At 44.6% G+C, this 23,009-nt stretch overlaps 1 protein-coding gene and 1 pseudogene across 1 annotated transcript; one reads left to right on the top strand and one right to left on the bottom strand.

Annotated features, from left to right (window-relative positions):
• Window positions 1–8,501: 8,501 nt before the first annotated feature.
• Window positions 8,502–21,532, top strand: LOC137769156 (myosin-13-like). The gene is made up of 11 exons (XM_068550852.1): window positions 8,502–8,705; window positions 13,173–13,316; window positions 13,402–13,558; window positions 15,384–15,411; window positions 16,217–16,328; window positions 17,371–17,463; window positions 18,880–18,943; window positions 19,035–19,133; window positions 19,239–19,342; window positions 21,202–21,268; window positions 21,381–21,532. Exons 1-11 carry the CDS (start codon window positions 8,502–8,504, stop codon window positions 21,530–21,532), a joined length of 1,224 nt encoding a protein of 407 aa, XP_068406953.1.
• Window positions 9,219–11,922, bottom strand: LOC137769701 (UBX domain-containing protein 4 pseudogene; annotated as a pseudogene).
• Window positions 21,533–23,009: the final 1,477 nt, after the last annotated feature.

Below are 23,009 nucleotides of genomic sequence, written 5' to 3'. Positions count from 1 at the left end.
TGATCAGGTTACCTGGAGAGGAGAGAAGGCAACACAGCAGCCTTTGCTGAGGGCCTACTAAGCGTAAAGAACTGTGTTAAGGGCAATATGGGAGACAAGATGGCGAGGCCTTTCAAGAAGCTTCTACAAAGAGTAAAAAGACAAGAATATAAGCAATTATGACACCAAATAAAAAAACTAACCTGCAGGATATAAAGCTGAATATAATACGTACTTACCCCTCTAATTGTTTAGGTCAGTATTATAATTGCAGTTAACAAATAAACATGCTAATTTGTGATATCTCTTCTGTGATTGCCTTGAAGTATTATTTGAAATTTTTGTGGTTGGTTATGTAAATTTTTTTCTTATGTCAGGATTTCTGGGAGATGATTGCGGGAAGAAATTCTCCCATGCATTTTATCCATCTCAGAATGCATCCTAGTTTGCTTATTAATGACCAGTTTCCAGACTGCTCATGCATGGCATGCCTTGTGGACTTTGGGCTGGGTCATGTCTGACACTGCAGGAGCATCCCTCAGAGGGATTCTATAGCTTTAGGAGCTTGCGATGCTTTGATTTCTGGCCACCATCTTCACCAGAATACCTTCTGTCATACATTCACAGGGTTAAGAGAAATCTTGGGGATTTTCTGGTCCATCTGTCTCATTTACAGAAGGAAACCAAAGCTCAAGGAAATTACAACAGCTACTTTACAGAGCTGGCATTAGAAAACCGAGGTTCTGCCTCCAAGTGTGATTTCGTTTGAACCAAGGATTCAGAATATGATACTTAATCATTTAATCTTTTCCTGAGAATTTTAGGATATAGCTGGAGATTATTAGAGACTCATAAAAGGAAGAGACCAAGAGTACACGACCAAAGTAGGAAAGCAAGTGTTGAAATGTCTCTTCCAGCCTAAATGGTATTTCACGACATGTTCCCCAGGTTCCATAAAAGTACTGTGTGGTAAATAGGAAGTTTAAGTTAAATTTGATATTGAAAATTATTCAGACTCTTATGGTATCCTGAGATCTTCATGTAGGTTATAAACTTCTGGACTGAGATTCCTTAGTCCCAAGTAAGTTATCAGCTACCCTACCTTCATCTTCTCCAAGAAAATATAGGATATTTAAGAGAGTGCCCTTCCTAGACCTCTTAAAGAAGTCTTGGGCTTCCCTGGTGGCGCAGTGGTTGAGAATCTGCCTGCTAATGCAGGGGACGCGAGTTCGAGCCCTGGTCTGGGAAGATCCCACATGCCGCGGAGCAGCTGGGCCCGTGAGCCACAATTACTGAGCCTGCATGTCTGGAGCCTGTGCTCCGCAACAAGAGAGGCCGCGATAGTGAGAGGCCCGCGCACAGCGATGAAGAGTGGCTCCCACTTGCCACAACTAGAGAAAGCCCTCGCACAGAAACGAAGACCCAACATAGCCATAAATTAAAAATAAATAAATAAATAAATTTAAAAAAAGAAAAAAAAAGAAGTCTTGCCCATAATTCACAACTTTTCTCTCATTGCCAAAGAATTCAACTTCTGGTCTAAAAGCATCCAAGTTACAATCCAGATCATTCCCCTCTCTCCTTCCTTTCTTTTTTGACCCCTCACAGCCCCCTACCCTCAGCCGGAAGCATCATCTCTCTACGTCCCCATAACACTTCATTTAGACTCTTACAGAATTTGTATTATTCTTCCTTGTTCAAAGATTTATTTGAGCATTTCTCTTAACTGTTCCTAAATTTTGCATTCCTTTAGGGTAGAGACTGTCTTTATCCTTTTTTATACCCCCTTAAGGAGCTGACATGGTACTTTGCACACACAGAAGATACTCAAAAAAATTGTTAATCAGTGCTGTAATTACCCAATTATTTAAAGAATGATGATTTAACCGAAGGGAAAAATGGAAAATGTATTTCCATCCCACACCATCCACTGTGTACTATTTAAATGTAGCTAAACTTAGAAAAGTACAATTTCTAGATTTATTTAAACTCTTCATAGTTCATTTGTTCTTTGTTTTGTTTAGTTTTGATTTCTGGAATCACTCTCTCAGAAGCCACTTCATTCCTGAAGGACACTAACCATTGCTTTGGAAACCAAGAAGGTAAGAGTCACTTTCATCTTGATTGGGAATACAATAATTGAAATTAGCAAACAGTGTTTTACACATTCTCATTCTTGCCACACTCATAGGAATCTGAAACTGATGAAATTAAAATCCATTACTTAAGTATTTCTAAAGGCAGATTACAAAATATGCAGCTAAGGAAGCAGGGCTTCCCAAATTTGCTCATCACACTAACAGGAATAAAACACACTGCAGAACTTTGACACACAAGCTCCAGGTCAATATACTTAGGTTGGCCCCAAACATGATGTTCGTAGGCTCAAGATTCAGTCTTCACACAAGTCTAACTTTGCCGTTTTTTGAGCAGAGGCCGCACCCATGAATCCCCTCAGCTGTGTCTTTACTCACAAATGATGCTGAGAGAATAAGGAGAAATGGATTCAAACCTATGTCCACTGTAGTAATAAAAAAAAATCACTCCCCCACCTCAAGATTTGTGTTTATTGGAAGTAATTCTAGATGAATTAGGACCAAGGAAACCAAAGTATAATTAAGTCATGACCACACCATTGCTGACAAGATGCAGTAGCTGAGAAATTCCCAGGAGAGGGCTGAAAGTTGAGAGCAGTGTCATAGCGCACTGACAGCAGTAAGAGGGGTTGGGGAGCACTCAGAAGGTGGTGCTGGAGGTCAGGGAGACTGGGATGGCCATCCCCATTGGAAGACCCCTAAAGACAGGAACAGAGGGGATGGTTGGAGGGACACAGCTGTGTAGGGCTGGAAGCAGGTCAAGCTCTCAAAACCAAGAAGCAGATAATTAGGGGACTTTCTGGGGGTAGAGTTTCCAGGGACACCATGAGTCATGCCAAGAGAGTTGGATGAGACCTAACAAGGGAAAGTTTTATCAGCCAAGAATACATGGTTTTAGCCCTGGGTCCCAGAGTACAGTTGTATAAATATGGGGACAAGATCTGACTTAGCAACCGGACGCACACAGCGTGCGTTGAGGGGCTTTGCTTGACAGTGAGTGGTGAGCCATCGGTGTGAGGAGGCTGCCAGAGGGCATGACACCTAGGTCAGGAGAGGTGAAGGCACATGCTGATGGAGGACAACATGTGGTCTGGATGTCACACTTAAGAGATTAACAGGAGTGAGCTCACTGTGATGGTAAAGGAGATGCAGAAGCACATCACGGAAGAAACAGATGAAGACAGCACTGGGGCTACTTAGCCTGGAAAAGAAAAAGCTAAGGAGGGACTTCCCTGGAGGTCCAGTGGTTAAGACTTCGCCTTCCAGGCTCAATCCCTGGTCTGGGAGCTAAGATCCTACATGCCTTGCAGCCAAAAAACCAAAACATAAAACAGAAGCAATACTGTAACAAATTCAATAAAGACTTGAAAAATGGTCCGCATTAAAAAAAAAAAAAAAAAGCTAAGGAGAACCCAGAGCAGCCATCAAATGGGTGAAGAGTTGTCTTGTGGGGAGAAGGTTTGAACTCTTTCTGTTGTTACCAAGAGCCGAAAGGAGGATCAAACATCCTGAAGTCACAGAGAGCCAGATTTCAGTTTAAAGCAAGAAGTATCTTTGGCCTGCAGAAACTACCCCAAATGATTTTCCAATATTTTCAAAAGGGAAAAAGAGTCATCTTGAAGGCATTTGAGTAGGCTGGACAACACATTTGCAAGAATATCGCTGAGACAACTCATGCATCATCTAGGCAGTAAAAGTAGGAGATACTGGATTCTGAGTCATGGTTAGAGCTGTGGGTGGAAGAAGAAAAATCTTCACCTCAACACACGCAGTGACTTAAATCCCAGACGGAAAGTCTTGTTTTTCTAAGAGACCTAAAGGTATAGTTTGACCATGAGTCATTGTAGTCTTTCTCCAACTTCAGACTTCATTCTTATACTACTATCACAAATTTTGCAATACCCATTTAAGACCAGTACTGCTAATTCACTTAATATTTTGATTTACCTTGATTCCTTTTTCTTCTTAGATGTGTTTTTCAAAGTTACCCTATATGCTTGCTATGAAAGTCTGGACCGTCTATCTCAGCATCAGCTGAGACATTTAGATATTCAAAATCTCAAACTCTACTCCAGATCTGCTGAATCAGAATATCTATTTCAACAAGATTCCCAGTTGGATTCCTATGCCCACAAAAGTTTGAGAAACACTGCATTATATCACTACTATAAACAGATATTTCACTGTCTCTAAGTCGTTAGCACATATTATTCTACTTTATTCTAACTTTCTTCACATTTTCACAAAATATTATCTCTAAACTTGGGATGCATCTTATAATCAATGAAAGGAGTACTGTAATTAGCAGGGTGTTTTCCTTTATTAGTGGGACACAAAATAAGTTATCTTACAATCGATGGCATCTTACATTTTGCTAAAATAAGGTAATAGACTTTAATATAACTATTAAAATTAAGAAATAGTTGCCTAAAATCATTTTGTATTTGACCATTGGGACTATGCCATGGTTTTGGAAAGAGTGGCTTTATAAAAGCAAAATAATGCTCCCAAACATCACTGTGTTTGAGGCCCTTGAGAACAATTCAGTTTCCTCAGTCCCAACCACAGAGATTCTGTTGCAGATGATTTTGATGTGGATCAACTTTCAACACTTTGGGTAGCAGGCTGAACACTAAGTCAAGCTAAATGACATCAGATCATAAACTTGTAGCCTGATGAGATTCCCTCACACTATAGTGCAACCATTCTCAAACTGTGGCCCATGGATCCTTGGAGATTCCTAAGAACTTTTCAAGAGGTACATGAGGTCAAAACAATTTTCATAATACTCAGATGCCATGTGCTTTCTTCACTGTGTTGACTTAATGATGCAAAAGCAAGGATGGATAGACGATCTGACACTTTATTACAAATCAAGACATGGCACCAAGCTGTACTAATAGTCATAGTATTCTTCACAGCCATACACTGACAGTGAAAAAGAATTTTTTTTTAATTTAAAAAGCCAGCTTCAGGACTTCCCTGGTGGCACAGTGGCTAAGAATCCGCCTGCCAATGCAGGGGACACGGGTTCAAGCCCTGGTCCGGGAAGATCCCACATGCTGCAGAGCAACTAAGCCCGTGAGCCACAACCACTGAGCCCGTGTGCCACAACTACCGAAGCCCGCACGCCTAGAGCCCGTGCTGCGCAACAAGAGAAGCCACCGCAATTAGAAGCCCGTGCACCGCAACAAAGAGTAGTGCTCGCCGCAACTAGAGAAAGCCTGCACGCAGCAACAAAGACCCAACGCAGCCAAAAATAAATATAAATAAATAAATAATTTTTTAAAAAAGCCAGCTTCATTGAAAAACGACCTAAAATTTGCAGCAGTGGAGAGTATTAATTTGATTACATCACAATTTTATCCACATCTTTATAATATTCTACATGATCAAACAGGAAGTCCATGAAAAGCACTCCTTTTGCACACTGGACTTTGACATTTGTCTCAAGGAAAAACACATGTGCAGTTGTCTGAGTTGCAAGATGAACCAGCCACCTGATTCATGAAACACCATTTTTACTTGAAAGTATGACTAGAGGACAAACTATTGTTTCTCAGACTTGTATATCTGGCACACGGTTTCTCAAAAAGCAGTGAAGTGTGTTTATCCTTTCAAGGAAAACGGCTGACAGTATTTTTTACTAATGATATAGTTGAGTTTTCAAGCAAAAATTAAAACTTTGGAAGACTTGTATCTACTATCATTAGGTTGACAACGTCCTAATATTTGAATTTTCTAATGAGATCAGTACTGATATTAATGATTGTGATTTTTATACTGTATAATGAAACGTGCCAATATTTGGAAGTTCTGTATAATTCAGTGAACAATATTTTCCAAATGATCAATGTATGATGTTTACACATGGGTAAAAGTTTCATTCAAAGTTCAACACAGACCACCAGATCATAATGTTTGTTGATATGGTTTCAGATTCCACATTGCAACTAGCCTTTAAGGAACTACCACAGAAACTACCACGTGTCAAGGTTTGGTATAGTATCTAAAAAGAATATCCGCAATTATTTGAAAGGGTAATTAAAATACTCTTTCCTTTTCCAAATTATATATCTGTGAAAGATTTTCTATATCTACTTTAACCAAAAAAGAAAAAACCATACAGCAACAGACAGAGTACAGAAGCAGGCATGAAAATCCATCCATCTTCTACTCAGCAGACATTAAAGTGAGTTGCAAAAATGAAAAACAATGGTACTCTTGCCACTAATTTTTCTGTTTTGGAAAATATAGTCATTTTCATAAAAATATGTCATTAATGTTAACATGCAATGAATTTGATAGGAACTGTAAATGAATTAGATTTTCTCAATTTTGACTTCTAATACCATAAATATTGGTAGATATGACCTGCATAAACCAAACTCACTGGGTTCTCAATGGTTTTTAAGAGTGTGAAGGGGTTCTGAGAAAACAAAGCTTGAGAACTGCTGCTGTCGTAAAACTCACTTAAGCCACAAAAGTAGGGACTATCTTCACAGATGAGGAAACAATATGGATGAATTCTTCCTCTCCACCAGGCAGTAACTGAGAAAATTTAAACCGCATGAAGCCTGCAAGCCAGAGGTCCTCTTTGTGGTGCTATATTGAGTTCCAATCTCTTAACTATGAAAACTTAACTGCGAGCACACAGATGGTTCAGCAGAGCCGCTGGCCAAAGTAAAATCGAAATGCAACTTATCCTGAATAAGATCCAGAGGGAAGCAGTTGCTCCTCTTTCTGTAGGACTAGATCCCCCCAGAATCTCAAGGAGGGATATTGAAACAACAGTCAGTTACCAATGAAGAGTAATTTCATAAAGTGTAAGATTGAGGGCGGGGGAAGTTCCAAGAGACAACCATAAAATGTTCAATTTTCCCACTTTTAATAGGAAACATAAAAGGCTTTATTCAAAACATATGACCTATTTCTTAAGAGAGATATGGGGATACATGTGTGTAATTGAACTCCATTTTATGGTCACTTACAGAAGAATGTATGGAAAAGAAAAAGCAGAGAAAGAAAGGGAGAAGGGGAAGAGTTGTGGGGAAAAGAAGTAGAGGGTCAGGAAGGATACGGGAAGAGGTCCAGAGGGAACAGGAAAAGCAAATGCAGATGAGGAAAAGGAACCAGAAAAGACACACAACCTGCAGGGGCCTTAGAAATGAGCTAGGCTTGCTTCTTCATTTTAAGTGAAATTAGTGGCCCAAAGAAGTTAAGTGGTTTGACCAAGTTCAGTGCCGGGACTTTAAGCCAAATTTTCTAGCTTCTAAGCAAGGAAAACACATAAAGAGAAGGTCTGTGAAAGGGGATGGTTTGGAAAGAAGTGACGGGGGGGGGGTGGGATGAGCGGGAGGGTGGACAGAGAGAGAGAGGCAGAAAGATACATAAACACACCATACACGCACATGCACACACACACACACGCTAAGCGGTGAGTTCTAAAGCAGGTATTTAATTAAACACTGTTTGTCACACCCCGACACTGCTACACATAACTAAAGTTTGGAGACCCCTGCCTTAAGCCCAGTACTTCTCAACTCTACTATGCCTAGAAATCACCTGGAGATCTTGTTAAAGTGCAGATTCTGGTTTTGTAATGCGGGGTGGTTCTGAGATTCTGAATGTCTAACAACTCCTCGGTGATGCTGATGCAACGTGTTCAAAGACCACTCTTGGAGTCAGAAGGCCCTACACCAGAAGTTCTCAGAGTGTGGTCCCTGGACCACAATGATGAATTCACCATCAGCTGATGAATGCACCACCAGCATTGCCTAAGAACTTGCTAGAAATGCATATTCTCAGGCCCCATCCCATACCTACTGAATCAGAAGCTCTGGGGGTGAGGCCCAGAAATCTGTGTTTTAACAAGCTCTCCCGGTAATTCTGGTGCATATTAAAGTTTGGAACCATTACACTAGGCCATAATGTCTCCTATCACCTTGTTGCCTGTAATTGGCTAAACAAGTGTGGCAGTACTTTATGTTCAAGTCATTACTTTTCACTGGGCTATCTGAACTTTCTACTGGGAATTATCAACATTCCAGTAATTCTTTTCAGACACCCTTAAGATTTGGGAATGACACCGAGATCATGAGGCTCAAATGTGATGTGTAATTAAGGAAGTATTTTCTGAGGCCTCCTTTATTAGGCTTAGCTTGGCTTCCTCTAATTGGTTTAGACTTCCACACCTGGAGGTGGACTAAGAGATGTCCCCTCAAACTTTTTTCTTGGAGTAAAATATCTCCTTTAGCTCACCCCCACTTGCCCACTCTAGGCCCCTATACCAGGTCCTTGATTCCTCAGAACGTAGGTTAATCCCAGGAACTTTTGAATCTGGCCCCCTGTCTGAATGGAAATAACAGGATGGAGCTCCCCAAAGTTCCAGACTCAGCAGCCCTGGTCTTCCCAGCCCCTGCGGTCATGAGCTGTGATGCAGAGATGGCCATTTTTGGAGAAGCAGCTCCCTACCTGTGGAAATCAGAGAAGGAGAGAATCGAGGCTCAAAATCGCCCATTTGATTCTAAGAAAGCTTGCTTTGCAGTGGATGATAAGGAATTTTATGTGAAAGGTATGATCCAGAGCAAGGAAAATGACAAAGTCACAGTCGAGACCCTCGACAACCGGGTAAGTGTTGATCTCAGATGTCCTTGCTAACATGGGCATCCCCCTTTGCCTTTGGAGTAGAATAGTAGAAATTGCATGCTGGCCCATAGGAATCTGAAGATAGAACAAGACTCACATTGATCTACTCTGAGTGAAGTCGCAGGTAAAAACTGCCATGGCACATACCTTTCCTCGGGCTCTTTCCTTCGAGGACTTGGGCTTTGAGAGTTTTTATGATGTTTGCTTTGGAGAAAGGGGAAGGTGGTGGTGGAAGAGTTTGGACTGTTTAAGGGAGAGATTGATACAGATTGCTGCTGGATGGGCGAATATACCAAATAGAACTCTCTAGGCTGCAGAGTGACTTACAGAGGGAGCTCCAGAGGCAATGCCTAATTTAATGCAGAGAATTACAGAGCACCATTCAATTCAATCCTTACTGGACACGCACCATGTCTAGGTCACAGTGTCTATCACTCTGCAAATATGAGCAAATCTCAGTCCCGCTTCCCCAAAGTTTATCATCTAGTGTAGGAATCAAGAGTACATGGTGGGTATGGGGACTTCCCTGGTGGCATAGAGGTTAAGAATCCGCCTGCCGATGCAGGGGACACGGGGTCAATCCCCGGTCCCAGAAGATCCCACATGCCGTGGAGCAACTAAGCCCGTGCGCCACAACTACTGAGCCTGCACTCTAGAGCCCGCGAGCCACAACTACTCAGCCCGTGCGCTACAACTACTGAAGCCCGTGTGCCTAGAGCCTGTGCTCTGCAACAAGAGAAGCCATGACAATGAGAAGACCGTGCACCGCAACGAAGAGTAGCCCCCACTCGCCACAACTAGAGAAAAGCCCGTGTGCAGTAAGGAAGACCCAACGCAGCCAAAAATAAATAAATAAAATAATTTTTTAAAAAAAGAGTACATGGTAGGTATGAATCGCAGTTCACAAATTCAAGCATACAAGACAGATGATGATGACGATGATGATGATGATGATTGTTATTATTAAACTTAACCTCGGGTGTCAGCCTCTTTTCACAGGGCCGGAAATAAATTTTCTGGAGTTACTATTGGGGTCCCCTCCCCAGAGCCATGCCACATTTTCAGTAATACCACATGGGGTGTCACTGCCCCCCTGAAGGATTGCTAAGAAACAAGCCCCAGTTTCTTTTTTTTTTTGGAAAAGATTTTTTTATCCAGTGTTTAAGTAAGATTAAAAACTATAAGATTTTGCTTGCAGCTGATGAGCAAGAAGAGAAAAGTTAAACCCAAATTATCATCTGATTGGCTAGTTAAAACGCTCTGACTCAAGATCAAATTATTCAGTGACACACCAGTTACTTTGTGTGGGCTGAGGAGTTCTGGAGCAAAACAGCCCTAAACAAAACATAACATCTGAGAGCACAGGGCTAATGGGCATATGAAATACTAAACAAGAAAGCTGATAAAGGGAGGCTGTCGCAGACCTTTTGCTATTTTAGGCTTCTAGCAGTTGGTTACCATATACAAGGACTTAGCAGCCAGTTATTTTATCTCTTGACTTATCTGAGGTTAAACAACTTTAACCCACTAAGCAGGAATAAAGAGACACTTTGTAGATGAGTTGGAAAACATAAAGCAGTCCCACTTCTCCAGTAGAATTTTAGTTGAATTAAATCATAAGAGAAACAATGATTACTGCACATATTGTCCTTGTCACACTGCATCTGTTGAGTAGAATTTCCATTCCAAGTGTTGTTTTCATCTTCACCATCGTCTTGAGTCCTCAATCTGTATATCTTGCCCTCCTTTTTAAAGTCTTCCCCCCGTTTCTCCAGCACTCTTTTTCTGACTGGTTCCCTTTTTTCTGAGTTGCTAGAGGATGCAAGGTTTGAGGATTACAATGATGCTGCTCTCACCGAGGCCTGTGCAGGAGGAGGATTACTAAATAAGAAGTTGCTAATCAATCTCCAGATGGCAAGGAATGGGTAAAGTACTGTCCCCAAGAATGTCCAAAAGTCGCCACTGGAAGAATGTACCATGGATGTAGTTGGTCTTCCTGCTGGCAAGAGTACCACTGAAGCACTTGGGGCAAGTTCCAAATCCAGTAATTTCTTTTTATAATCTTCTTTGGTAAATTCCCTCCTGGGAAACATTGTTGCTAATGAAAAATTACCGTAAGTGTTGCCAACAGTCTGTGCAGCAAACTTTCTTGCTTCTTCTAGAGGAGCATCAGAAGGGAACTGATTTGTGAAGGAAGAACCATCAGGAAGACGGAATTGAATTCTCACAACACTGCTTCTTTCTGTTGTGGAAGAGTCTCTCTTGACTTCCATTTCTGCCTGTTTGGCCAGCAGGGCAGCAGCTTTAGCAGCTTCTACTTCTTCCTTTGTCTTTGCAAAACGAGCAGCTCTCTCTGCACGGTCCAGTGCAATCTTCTGTTTTATATGCTCTCGAGCTGCCCTATCGTCTGCCTTTTCTCTGTTCCTTTCCTCTAACACTCTTTTTGTTCATTCTTCTTCTTGCTTTCTTTTATAATCCAACATTTCTTTTCCAGTTTTCCTCCTCTCAATTTCCTCCTTAATCTCTCTCTGTTCTTCCTCTTTCCTTTTCTCTTCTCTCTTTTCTTCAAGTTTTTTGGTTAGTCTTTCCACTCTGACGGTGAGCTCCTCTGTAGGTCTCTGATTTGAACATCCACCAGGCTCTGGAGACACAGTGGCCTGGCCTGAAATTTCTCCTCCTGTTGCAGAATCTGACTTTGTGTCAGAAGTGGGTGGTGTCTCACAGAGCTCTACATTTCTGGACTGACAGTTTTCAGAAGTGTTGTTCTGATCAAATGAGGTGGATGGAGTAGAGACTGAACTTTCTCACTGGCCACTATTTGCCACTGATATTTCACCTTTTAACGAGTGCATCTGCCGGACTTTGTGGATTCTGGTAACAAGTTCATCTGCAGGAACACTTCCTGCTATTACTTCCAAGGGAATTCCACTGTCTCCAATAAAGAAACTGGATGGAACACACACTACAGGATAGATCTGTGAAAACTGTAGGCAGGCTTCACTTTTGGTATCGATTTTCACAGCAACAAAACTGTTTGAAGATGCTTCTGTCACTTTCTCATCTTCCCAACTTGCAGCCATCTGTGTAGCCTGTTCATCATCACCTGCCACGAACACCACGAAGACCGCGCCGCTCCTCTTGGCCGACGCGATGGCGGCCGGAATGGCGCCCTGGAACCACAGCATCACTGCCCTCGGGCACAGGCGCTCGCTCGGCGTGTTGCTGCCTCGGTCTCGGAGCTGGCACCGCCCTCTCCGTCGTTGGGCCCCCGCGGCCCGCCTCCAGCTCCGCACTGGCGCGCAGGCCCGTCAGCGGCCCCCAGGACGCGTGCAAGCGCGCAGGCCGAGGCGCGCCCCGCGACGCATGACACCACGCGTCGCCGTTGGCAGCGCGCCCCCGTCCTTTGTCTCGTTGGCAAGTCGGTGCGTGCGGGAGCCCGGGAGACCGCAGGCCCTGCAGTCCCGGAAGTGGAAGGAGCTCCCCAGTTTCTGAACCTTCAGGACACACAGATTTTTCCATCTTCCTTATGCTATTTTGGATGTCCCTCTCTCTCTAGTTTAGGGCGGTGGGGCAGAAGGGCTTCCTTTCCTCAAGAGATTTGGTCTATATCAACAAATCTCCTCCCTTTTATCTTTTTGGTAAAACCCTCAAAGCTCTTCTGAGGATTCGGGCTTTTGGAAAACAAACGCTAGAAAGGCTTACAGGCTCTCTCGCTTTTATGCCCTATTTTCTACCTTTCCTGAGTAATGGAGTGCCAGTTGTATGCTTAAAGGGGAGGGAAAACAGAGAGGGGAAAATTAGGTAATAGTCTCAAAATACTGTTCAGGCATGGACCATGCTTCAAGTCCAAATGTTTTAACTATTAGGGCAGCGGTGCAAGGAATTCTGGAAGCCTTGAAAAGACAGGGGAGAGCAGAAACAGGTCATGGAAGAGGTGGCACTTCAGAAGAGCTTTGAAGGTTGCTAGATGTAATTTCAATGTAGATATATTCCAGACAAAGGGACCCACATGAGCAGAGGTATTGAGGTGGAGATGTACAGAATACACTGGAAGAGTTTTTTCCAATCTTCCAAGCTTGATCTCATTGCAGCACTCATAGCAAATGGGGTAAACAGAGGCAAGCTGCTGTGGCCTTGGCCATCCTGAGTTCCACCTGGCCACCCTGAGGCTGAAGGGCTCTATAACTTTGCACACCTGTAACCCTCTTCTGGCACACAGAATGGCATGCTGACTTATGGGCATCAGACCAGAATTGGTTATACAGTTTGACCAGTCTTAGATTTATCAAGAACAGTTATTTACGGATCATCTCTGGGCACAGAAATGATCCATAAAGTTAACCACAGTAATGGGGTAATCTCACCACAATATCTCACCATTTTCACCCCACTGGTAGGTCACCACATCGGCTCTCCCACTCATCATGTGATTTTCCTCTCAGTATCCAGACACTCACTCCGAACAGTGACCAAGTCTTCCCCATGAACCCTCCCAAATTTGACAAGATCGAGGACATGGCCATGATGACCCACCTACACGAGCCAGGAGTGCTGTACAACCTCAAAGAGCGTTACGCAGCCTGGATGATCTACGTGAGTACCCTTCAACCTCTCTTTATTCCATTTCCTTCTCTTAGTAAAGTCAAGATCCATAGGTTGAATTTTCTGATTTTCTCAGACCTACTCAGGCCTCTTCTGTGTCACCGTCAACCCCTACCAGTGGCTGCCGGTGTACAACCCTGAGGTGGTGACGGCCTACAGAGGCAAAAAGCACCAGGAGGCCCCGCCCCACATCTTCTCCATCTCTGACAACGCCTATCAGTTCATGTTGACTGGTGAGTAATTTCTTTAATCCATATTTAAAAAAATAGTTTTAGTGAAGTATTCAAGTCCTTTAACTGCACTGGTTCTTAGTTAATTACTCGAGCCCTTCACAGGCTTTGGTCATCCAAACGGTGCAATGACCAAAGTGACCTCAGTAGATTCAGAGGATGTCAGGATGGAAAGCCAGGGGCGCAGTATCTTCCATTACCAGTCACGGTTCTTAAGCCAGAGCTTGGGACTGAAGCCACACTAAGTACATGCTTCTCTGGGGGTGGATGTGAAGCACAAGGAGATGCACTGCCCCCACCTCCAAAGAAACCCCCAACAGGAACACACTTGGAAGAGAGACTATATTAGTAGCCACTTAGGAATGCAAAGTTGGAGAAATGGGCACAGCAACTTCCCTTCACCTGTTTTCTCAGGCTCCCTCTTTCTCCTCCTTAAATTTCCAGAATAGCAGATGAAATAGCAGAGATGTGGTAATACTGTCACCCTTGTCATGCCTAACATCACTTCGGTCTGTTCAACTTTCACCTGATTTGACTTGGTGCAGAGAGAAGAAGTAGAAGCAAGCATCTGAGATCTGAAGATGCTTAAAAGTCATCCAGGACAATGTTGCCCAAACTTCAGCCATTCCAATGTCACATTCGCAATCCTGGCCATTTCTGCATATTTAAAATCTTTCCTTATAGTGACTGAAGTTCCGTCCATTTCAAAAAGGAAGAATAGGGAATTCCCTGGCGGTCCAATGGTTAAGACTCTGTGCTTCCACTGCAGGGGACATGGATTCGATACCTGGTCAGGGAACTAAGATCCCACATGCCACGTGGCGTGGCCAAAAATAAAAATAAAATAGGAACCGAACAAATCTGCCCTTTGATCTGGAGGAAAACTATTTTTTAAAAAAAGGAAGAATAATATCACTATTAGTATTAGTTTCTTAGGACTGCCGTAACCAAGTACTACACACTGGGTGGCCTAAGCAACAGAAATGCATTGTGTCACAGCTCTGGAGCCTGGAAGTCTGAGATCAAGGTGTCAGCAGGGTTGGTTCCCTCTGAGGGCCGAGAGGGAGAATGTGGTCCAGGCCACTCTCCCAGCTTCCGGTGGTTTGCTGGCCATCCTTGCCATCCCTTGGCTTATAGAATCATCACCTTGATCTGCACTTTCATCTTCACATTGTGTTCTCATCTGTCTCCAAATTTCTCTTTTTATAAGGACACCAGTCATATTGGATTAGGGGCCCACCTCCTCCAGTATGACCTCATCTTCACTAATTACATCTGCAATGACCCTATTTCCAAATAAGGTCACATTTTGAGGTACTGGGGGTTAGTTAGGGCCTCAACATATTAGTTTGTTGGGGGGAACACAATTCAACCTATAACACTCTTGTAAATGGAAAATCACGGTCACTGTCCACAAGTAGAAAGTAAAGGTGAAAGAAAAAGGCAATGACAACAAATCAGTGTCCATAAATTCTAATTAGAAGCTGTGGCTTCTTACAAGTTCTAAGTCTGAGACTTGCTTTCTTTGTTGAAAAGGGAGATAAGAAAGCGCTATTGAGGAGGTAAAGATCTGTGAACATGAATAACTTCCACACTGTGGGACTCACCGTTCACTTCCCATGCTGCCCACGTTACACATCCAGCATTTGGGAAATCTGCACAAATTGTCTCAAAGAAGATTCGATATGCCCAAATCATCACACCACTAGTTAATGGCAAAGCCAGAACTAGAACTCATGGGCTCTGTCTACCCCCAATGTTGCCTGATTTGTATATCCTGCCTGTATGTTGTTTATTTATTCTGTCCTGCTTCCTTCTGCATTTCTAGATCGAGACAACCAGTCCGTCCTCATTGCGTGAGTAACCTGTGTTGTTGCCATGATGACTTGGAAGGGGCTGTCCATTCCTTCTGCTCTCCTTTAGCTCACTTACTTTTTAAAAAGAAATTATTTTATTGAAGTATACTTGATTTACAATGTTGTATTAATGTCTGCTGTACAGCAAAGTGATTCAGTTATACATATATATTCCTTTTCATATTCTTTTCCATTTTGTTTTATCACAAGGTATTGAATATAGTTCCCTGTGCAATGCAGTAGGACCTTGTTGGTTATGCATTCTATATCTAATAGTTTGCATCTACTCATCCCAAACTCTCAATCCATTTGTCCTCCATTCCCCCTTTCCTTGGTCCCCTTGGCAATTACAAGTCTCTTCTCTATGTCTGTGTATCTCACTTTATTTTATTTTATTTTACTTTATTATATTTTATTTATTTTTGGGTGCGTCGGGTCTTAGTTGCAGCACTCGGGATCTTTTGTTGGGGTGCGCGGGCTCTTCGCTGTGGTGTACAGGCTTCTCTCTAGTTGTGGCAGGCGGGTTTTCTCTTCTCTAGTTGTGGCACACAGGCTCCAGAGTGCGTGGGCTCTGTAGTTGTGGCACGCGGGCACCAGAGCACGTGGGCTCTGTAGTTTGTGGCACATGGGCTCTAATTGAGGCGCGCAAGCTCAGTAGTTATGGCGTGCGGGCTCGGTTGCCCCGCGGCATGTGGGATCTTAGTTCCCTGACCAGGGATTGAACCCGCGTCCCTTGCATTGCAAGGCGGGTTCTTTACCACTGGACCACCAGGGAAGTCCCTCTCACTTACTTTTAAATCAACAGTGGAGAATCCGGGGCTGGGAAGACAGTGAACACCAAGCATGTGATCCAGTACTTTGCAGCAATTGCGGTCACTGGGGAGAAGAGGAAGGCGCAGTGGCCGGGCAAGATGCAGGTGAGCAGCTTCCTGCACCTGGAAGGCTTGCTGGTATGAGTATAACTGAAACCCCAGGTGAGCCCCAAGTGTCCGCAGGGCTTTGTGCTCAGCAGAGATGCACAGCACGAGGTCCTGCCCCAGGGGGTGTTTACGGGGCAAGGCAGGAAATGGCTCCACCTTGTGGACTCGGGCTCTAGCACCAGCTCCATCAGCAACAGCCGAGTGACCTTGAACAACTCCACATCCTCCTTTGGCTAAGGAATGGTTTAGGCCAGTGGTTCTCAAACTGGAGTGCACGTCAGAATCACCAGGAGGGTTCGTTAACAACGGATTGCTGGTCCCCAGGCCCAGAATTTCTGACTGAAATTCCTGTCTCACATTCAAAATCCTGGCATGTTGCATTTCTGTCATGTTCCCATTGTTCATGCCCTGTCCAGGGATCACACTTTGAGAACCACTGGGCTGGACAGTAGTTTCCAAACAGCCCTGAAGTCAGAAAGGCAAGCAATCATGTGGGGAAGGGGAAAAGGTAAAAACTCTGCTTTCTATAAGTGGATTTCTACGTAATAATTCTCACAAAATATTTTATGCAACTTAAACATTTTTTTGAGAACCACTGTTTCTATCATATGGGTCACTTTCATTGCTCACAGTCTGTTTCTACTTCTGAACCCGAATATCTGTATAAATGGGTCCTGGTGCATGCAGGAACAGAGGTCTATATTTTACAAATCCATAATTTATAATAAAATGTTATCAGAGAAGAAAGGCCATCTGGGAGATTGAGAGGTAGCAGGTAGGGCTCCAACCTGGAATCTGGTGTGGCCAGAAGCCACTTTGATGCTGTGCTAAGACTCCTTCTACGATGGGACCTTGAAGCCTCCTTGGGTGGGGTGGGGATGGGCCTGTGGGTACTCAGCACAACTGTACCTGCCACCAGCCTGAGCTGGGCGACATCTCTCCCTGGGACCTTTCCAGAGCATCCACACTTTTGAGTCACTGGGAAGTTACTTTGAAGACGTCCAAAGTCCTCTCTTTTCCTCTTCTCACATATTATTAGGGAACCCTGGAAGACCAGATCATCCAGGCCAACCCCCTCCTGGAGGCCTTTGGAAATGCCAAGACCGTGAGGAATGACAACTCTTTGAGATTCGTTAAGACTCAGTCCAATTGTCAATGACCCCCAGAAAGAAAACCCTCTCCTCCAATGCTGAATATGAAAAATGGCCACATAAACTAGGATATACCTGGCCTTAGTCTACCCCCAAGCGCTTCAGATCAAGCTGCCCAACCGGGATATTCTGATAACCCTTCAAAGAACATTTTGTCTTATTCCCAGCCGAAGGAAGATTTAGCTGTCCTTCCCTAACTAATCAGCATCACCTCAGAGCCTCCTGAAGTCACAAGGATTCAAGATTCAAATTCCACAAGTACAAAATGACTTCTCTATGCTAAAATTGGTCTCTTCAGGTGGAAGCATTTTAAAAGACATAAGTCCATTGAACAGTATCCACTGACTTATTAGCCATGAAAACCTTAGTGTGAAGTTAGTTAGCAGATCTGACCTTCTCCAAGTCAGGAGGTGCTGGGAGGAGGGAAAACCTGGTGGAGGCAGCAGAGCTCAAAAATTGGGAAGAAGTTGAAACTGAAGATACTGAAGGATATGTCCCATCCTTCAATGTTTCACTTAGGATTAGCTCAACCAAAGAGGCATTTACTTCCGACACTGGCAAATAAACAAGTATCCAGTCTCCTATCTAATTTCACTGGCCAGTAGAGCAAGTACCCAGAGGCACTTGCATTCAGCAGCTAGAACTCCTGAAGAACGAAAACATAATTCACATAAACCTACACTGGTCCTTCATTAACTCTTCTTAGGCTTCATTCAGAGAATACTGAGAATACTACTGAGGATGTACTACATTCCAGGGTCTGTGGGTGAACAAGCAAGGCAATATTTTTGCCCTCCAATTGGCTCACAGAGTGGTAGCGACCAATTAAGCAGATGATGTAAGAAGGGAGTATACACACACACATATATACTATATATAATTTCACCCCTCACTCCCCAAGATTGGGGGAACCCAAGTGCTGAGTGGGTCTTTGGGGAGCCAGGAGGCCTGGCCTGGGAGCTAGGTTTGCATGTAGTAAGTAGTAAGGAAAACTGAGGCAAGAAATCTCAGAAGTAACATCCAGAGGCAAAAAAGAAGTCAGATAGTCCAACCAGGTTATCAGTTCAAAGGTGTTACAAAGAGTTTGAGCAGGATAAAGACCAAGGAGACAGTCAGGTGTGAGGTGGTCCCAAACAGAGACTTGAGAGGGAGCCTGCAGGCATCCCCAGAGCTGTGGGAACAGGGCCAGGTGCTTTGGGCAGAGCTACCTGAGTCTTGGCTGAGCCAGCGTGGGGACCAGATGCCAAGCAAACAGAGAGGAGGAAGGTCCTCATGCTTCTGGCATCACCTCCTCCGTGAGCCTACACAGCCCACCCATCCTCAGTAGTACCTAACAGAAGCTGGCTACAGTACCATAGAAAGAAAATAACTGTGTTTTTCAATCTGTCTTTGGACAGGGGACGTTCATTCGCATTCACTTTGGAGCCACAGGAAAGCTGGTGTCAGCGGACATTGAAACCTGTGAGTCCAAACACTCTATCTGGCACCTTGGATTTGGCCACAGAGGCATCTCCTGGGGACCCTAAAATCACATCGTTTTTTGTTATCTTAGATCTCTTAGAAAAATCCAGGGTGGCATTTCAGTTATCCCGTGAGAGAGGCTATCATATTTTTTACCAAATCATGTCAAACAAGAAGCCGGAACTTATGGGTAAGTTCCTTGGTTATCATTCTCATCTTCCAAATCGATCACATTGGAAAAAAAACTCAGAGTCAGTTGTGCATAAGATGCTAAAGGGATCCTTCTGCTTCACAGACCTGCTTCTCATTTCAACCAACCCCTTTGACTTCCCCTTTGTGAGCCAAGGAGAGGTCACCGTGGCCAGTATTGATGACAGTGAGGAATTGTTGGCCACTGATGTAAGTATTTTGTGTGTTTATTTACTTAAGTAAGGAATTGTTGAATTTATGAACTGAGAGGTACCCATGATCTCAGGAGGAAGGTGGGATGCAGGGATGCTCAGTGATTAGACCCAAGAGCTCAGAGAATTAGTACAGATCACACCCCTCCCCCACTTGGTTCCATTTCAGAAGATTCCAGGAAATGGGAATACAGAAAGTTCTCCAAAATAGGCCTTCAGTTCCATTCTCCAGCTTTTTAGAGTAAATGTTTGCATGGATAAGGTCTTTAAAGTTTTTGTTGGAAGTTTTCAGGGTACAAAACCATCTACATGGTTCTTTTAAGAAAATCTAGAAAATACAGAAAAGTCTAAAGCAGGAGAAAACAGTCCCGCTCTGCAGCAGCCGTTCCATTCCTCTGGCTACCTGCCACCTCGGGCTCACAGTAGGCACCCACCTCCTCAACACACCTGTCAGGCCTCTGGCCTTTAGCTTTGGGGAGTATCTCCAGGGTCAATAACCATAATATTAACTGAGTGCATTGAGCACTCACGCATGCTAGGAACTGAGAAAAGAGCTTTGCCTCAACAAAACCTCTGGGATCAGCACCACTGCTACCCCCGTTTCATAAAGGTAGAAGCTGAGTCTTAGGAAAAAAACACACGATTTGCACGAAGACAGTTTGTAAACGACGGTCTGAACCCAGATCTGCCCAACCCCAGAACTTGCATTTTTAACCCTAACCTTAAGACCCTGACCCTGACCCTGACCCTGACCCTGGCCCTGGCCCTAACCCTAACCCTAACCTCATAGTGTTGCTGACCCTTCCATTGATATAATTGTATGTAATTGAACTTATTCAATAAACCTATTAAACACCTGCCGTCTGCCCAACACCCTCCCAGGTGTTGGAAATGCAATGAAAATACTCCAAAAGATGCGCACCTGGTGGGCACATTGTTAACAAAAGGCTTTTACATTTTCACCAGTAGTTTCTCCTTAAGGTCATCACTTGCCAATTAATGACCATGCTGTTTAGGAAGCTCATTAAAAACCCAGGAGTCACGGTTCCCAGCAGGCTCTCCCGTTCTCCCTCGGGCACTCTTCCACCCTCTCTAGGTTTCAGTTTCCAGGAACTCGAGCCTATTGAGAGAGTGAGGAAATAGCTAATCTGGTTTTTGGATGATAGACCATAAACCAGATTTAAAGAAAAATATGTCATTGCTGGTTTTCATTCAAACAGACAGGTATAATGAAGGAAGGAATCCCTCTGGCCCTCCAGGAGTTGCCTGGGAACCTAGTCTGCGAAATACTTATACATCAAGAGATGGCTCTGAGCTGGAATTCTACCAAAGAAGAGTAGAGCAACCCAGTACAGCTTTATACCCCCTCAGCCGCAGGAGGAGAATGGCTGCAGGCTACTGAAAGCCAGCAGCATTGACAAATTAACTCCCCCCAGCCTTTGCCAAACTACAGTGGTACCTCTGAGTTCTCTGTTTCCTTCTCTATTCTGACTCTTTTCTCAATAAATCCACATTTCTTAATATAGTGTCACAGTGGAAGCAAAACAGACCTTCAATTTTCAGACCTCAATTTATAAAGCAAAGGTTCTAGGGGTTTTGTTTTTAAATTAAAGGACCACATAATTTGAAAATTGTACAGGTTCTAATTCTTCAGTTCCAAGACACCAAACACACTGCATGCGGTCCCCATGGAAAGGCCCCTCTCAGCAGAAGCGCCACCGATTCCACAATGAAAGGGCAGCAAGATGCCCTTCTCCCTTCTCTGCTGCCTGGATGGCCCCCATGTTTTTCAATCCATGCCCCCTGCCAAGTTTCTAAGGTGCAATTCTGAGACCCTTCCCTTTCCCATCCCAGCAGGTGGCCAAGGGCCGGCCCGGGCTGGAGACGTGCAGGAAGCAGAGCTGGGCCAGCTGGCCAGAGTGGGGTTTGGGGGTTCTCAGCAGGAGAAATCACCATGCAGGATAAATCCCTTGGCCTTGCCATAAGCCAAGGGCAAGTCTCTCAGGACTACGGGCCCTCTCAGGTTCTCCTTGCAGAGACCTCGCGTGGGGCACTTGGCTACTTGGGAAAACCACGCGGGAGCGAGCTTTACACCAGCAGATGTTTTGTAAAATTGGACGGGGTAGGCTCGGGCCTGTCCTCAAAGCCTCTACTCAAAGGCGAGCCCTTCCTGCGGCCGCCAGGTTAGGGGGCTCCGCGACTGTGCCGAACAGCTCTGGTGTGAGTCGTGGTTCCCTCCTCCACCCACCCCCACGAGCCCCCGTCCCCTTACCTGCGGCCCGCGGCCCTCCGCTCCGCGCTCGGATGCCGCTGGGGTGACAGGGACCCACGGGAGGGGTCGTTCCCGGCCGCCGCGCGCTGGCTCCCTGGACCCGCGCCGGCTCGCCAGGGACCGACGGCGAGGACCCCCAGGACGACCCGCGCCAGGTGCGCTCTGGCCGGGACGCCCACTTCCGGGAGAGGCGCGCGGACCACCGGCGCGCTCAGGTGAGCCGCAGCCAATGCCGAGCGAGACCCGCCCCGCCGGCGCCGCGTCCGCGCGGCACAGCACGGTCTCGGCACTCCGGGCACGGGCGCCTGGGGCCGGGCGTCCCCTCTCCTGCGAGCGCGAGGCAGGAAGCGGCGCCCCTGCAAGACCGCTAGCGATGCCCCGGCGCGCGGGCCCCTGCGGCGCGGAGACCGCTCCAGGCTGGACTCAGCGAGGCCAAGGCCGCCAGGACGATCGCTTGCCGGGACCCGGCTCGGGCGGCGGAGCTGCAGGCCCCCGCAAACAACCCAGGTTTTTAAATGGAAAAAGGACTTGAAAAGACCCTTCTCCAGATAAGACATACAAATGGTCAACAAACACCTGAAGAGATGTTAAACATCGTTAGTCACGATGGAAATGCACATTAATACCACAACGCCATACCCCTCCACAAACACTAGAAGGCCTATAATCAAGAGAATTAAAAATAACAAATTTTGGCAAAAATGTAGAGACATTGATACAGAGTTTCCCATGGGGAAAATGAATCGGTCCAGGAGATGGATGGTGAGAATATTTGTACAACAATGTGAATGTAGTTAATGCCACAGAACTGTATACTCAAAATGGTTTAAATGGTAAATGTTACTTTTAATCACAATGAAAAAAATGAATGAAGCACTGATGATACATGTTAGAACACGGATGAACACTGAAAACATTCTAAGTCAAAGAGGTCATGCAGAAAAGGTCACCCAGATCATACTTAGCTCGTGTGTTTTAAATCCATAAAGGTTTTGAAAATGAGGGAAAGTCTCAATAATGGTTTCAGAAAAAGAAAACTGGATCAGCATGGGAAAAGACATTTCCATAGAGTTGCGGAGATGGTGAATGTTGAAGTGGGCCCGTGGATAGGATTATAAGGTGGAACCATAAAATTTCGTCTTTGGGTCTTTATGTTCTGGTTCCCTGGGAGAGGACCCCAGTATTGCATAAAACACACTGGAGTAGTTTATGTGAGGTGGTGTATTTTGTACTGCTACTTACAGTTTTTTAATACACTTGAAATTACTGGGGAGTACATTACTTTTCAAAAGAACCAGGTCAAAACCATGCCCCCAAAAAGCAGAGAAGACATCAAACTTCATAATACAGGCCAAGCCTTAACCAGATGCGGTTCACCTAAAGTGGTGACGCT

Source organism: Eschrichtius robustus, chromosome 9 (genome assembly GCF_028021215.1).
Source record: "Eschrichtius robustus isolate mEscRob2 chromosome 9, mEscRob2.pri, whole genome shotgun sequence".
Lineage (NCBI taxonomy): Eukaryota > Metazoa > Chordata > Mammalia > Artiodactyla > Eschrichtiidae > Eschrichtius > Eschrichtius robustus.
The sequence above is the reverse complement of the archived record's forward strand: the minus strand, read 5'-3'. Positions and strand labels throughout refer to the sequence as shown.

What these genes read in the sequence shown, in the direction of transcription:
- LOC137769156 (XM_068550852.1), top strand. Translation starts at nt 8,502, where the DNA reads ATGAGCTGTGATGCAGAGATGGCCATTTTTGGAGAAGCAGCTCCCTAC. An exon ending in ACGCAGCCTGGATGATCTAC is followed by an intron (nt 13,317 to 13,401) that starts GTGAGTACCCTT and finishes TGATTTTCTCAG; the next exon opens with ACCTACTCAGGCCTCTTCTG. An exon ending in CAAGAAGCCGGAACTTATGG is followed by an intron (nt 19,134 to 19,238) that starts GTAAGTTCCTTG and finishes TCTGCTTCACAG; the next exon opens with ACCTGCTTCTCATTTCAACC.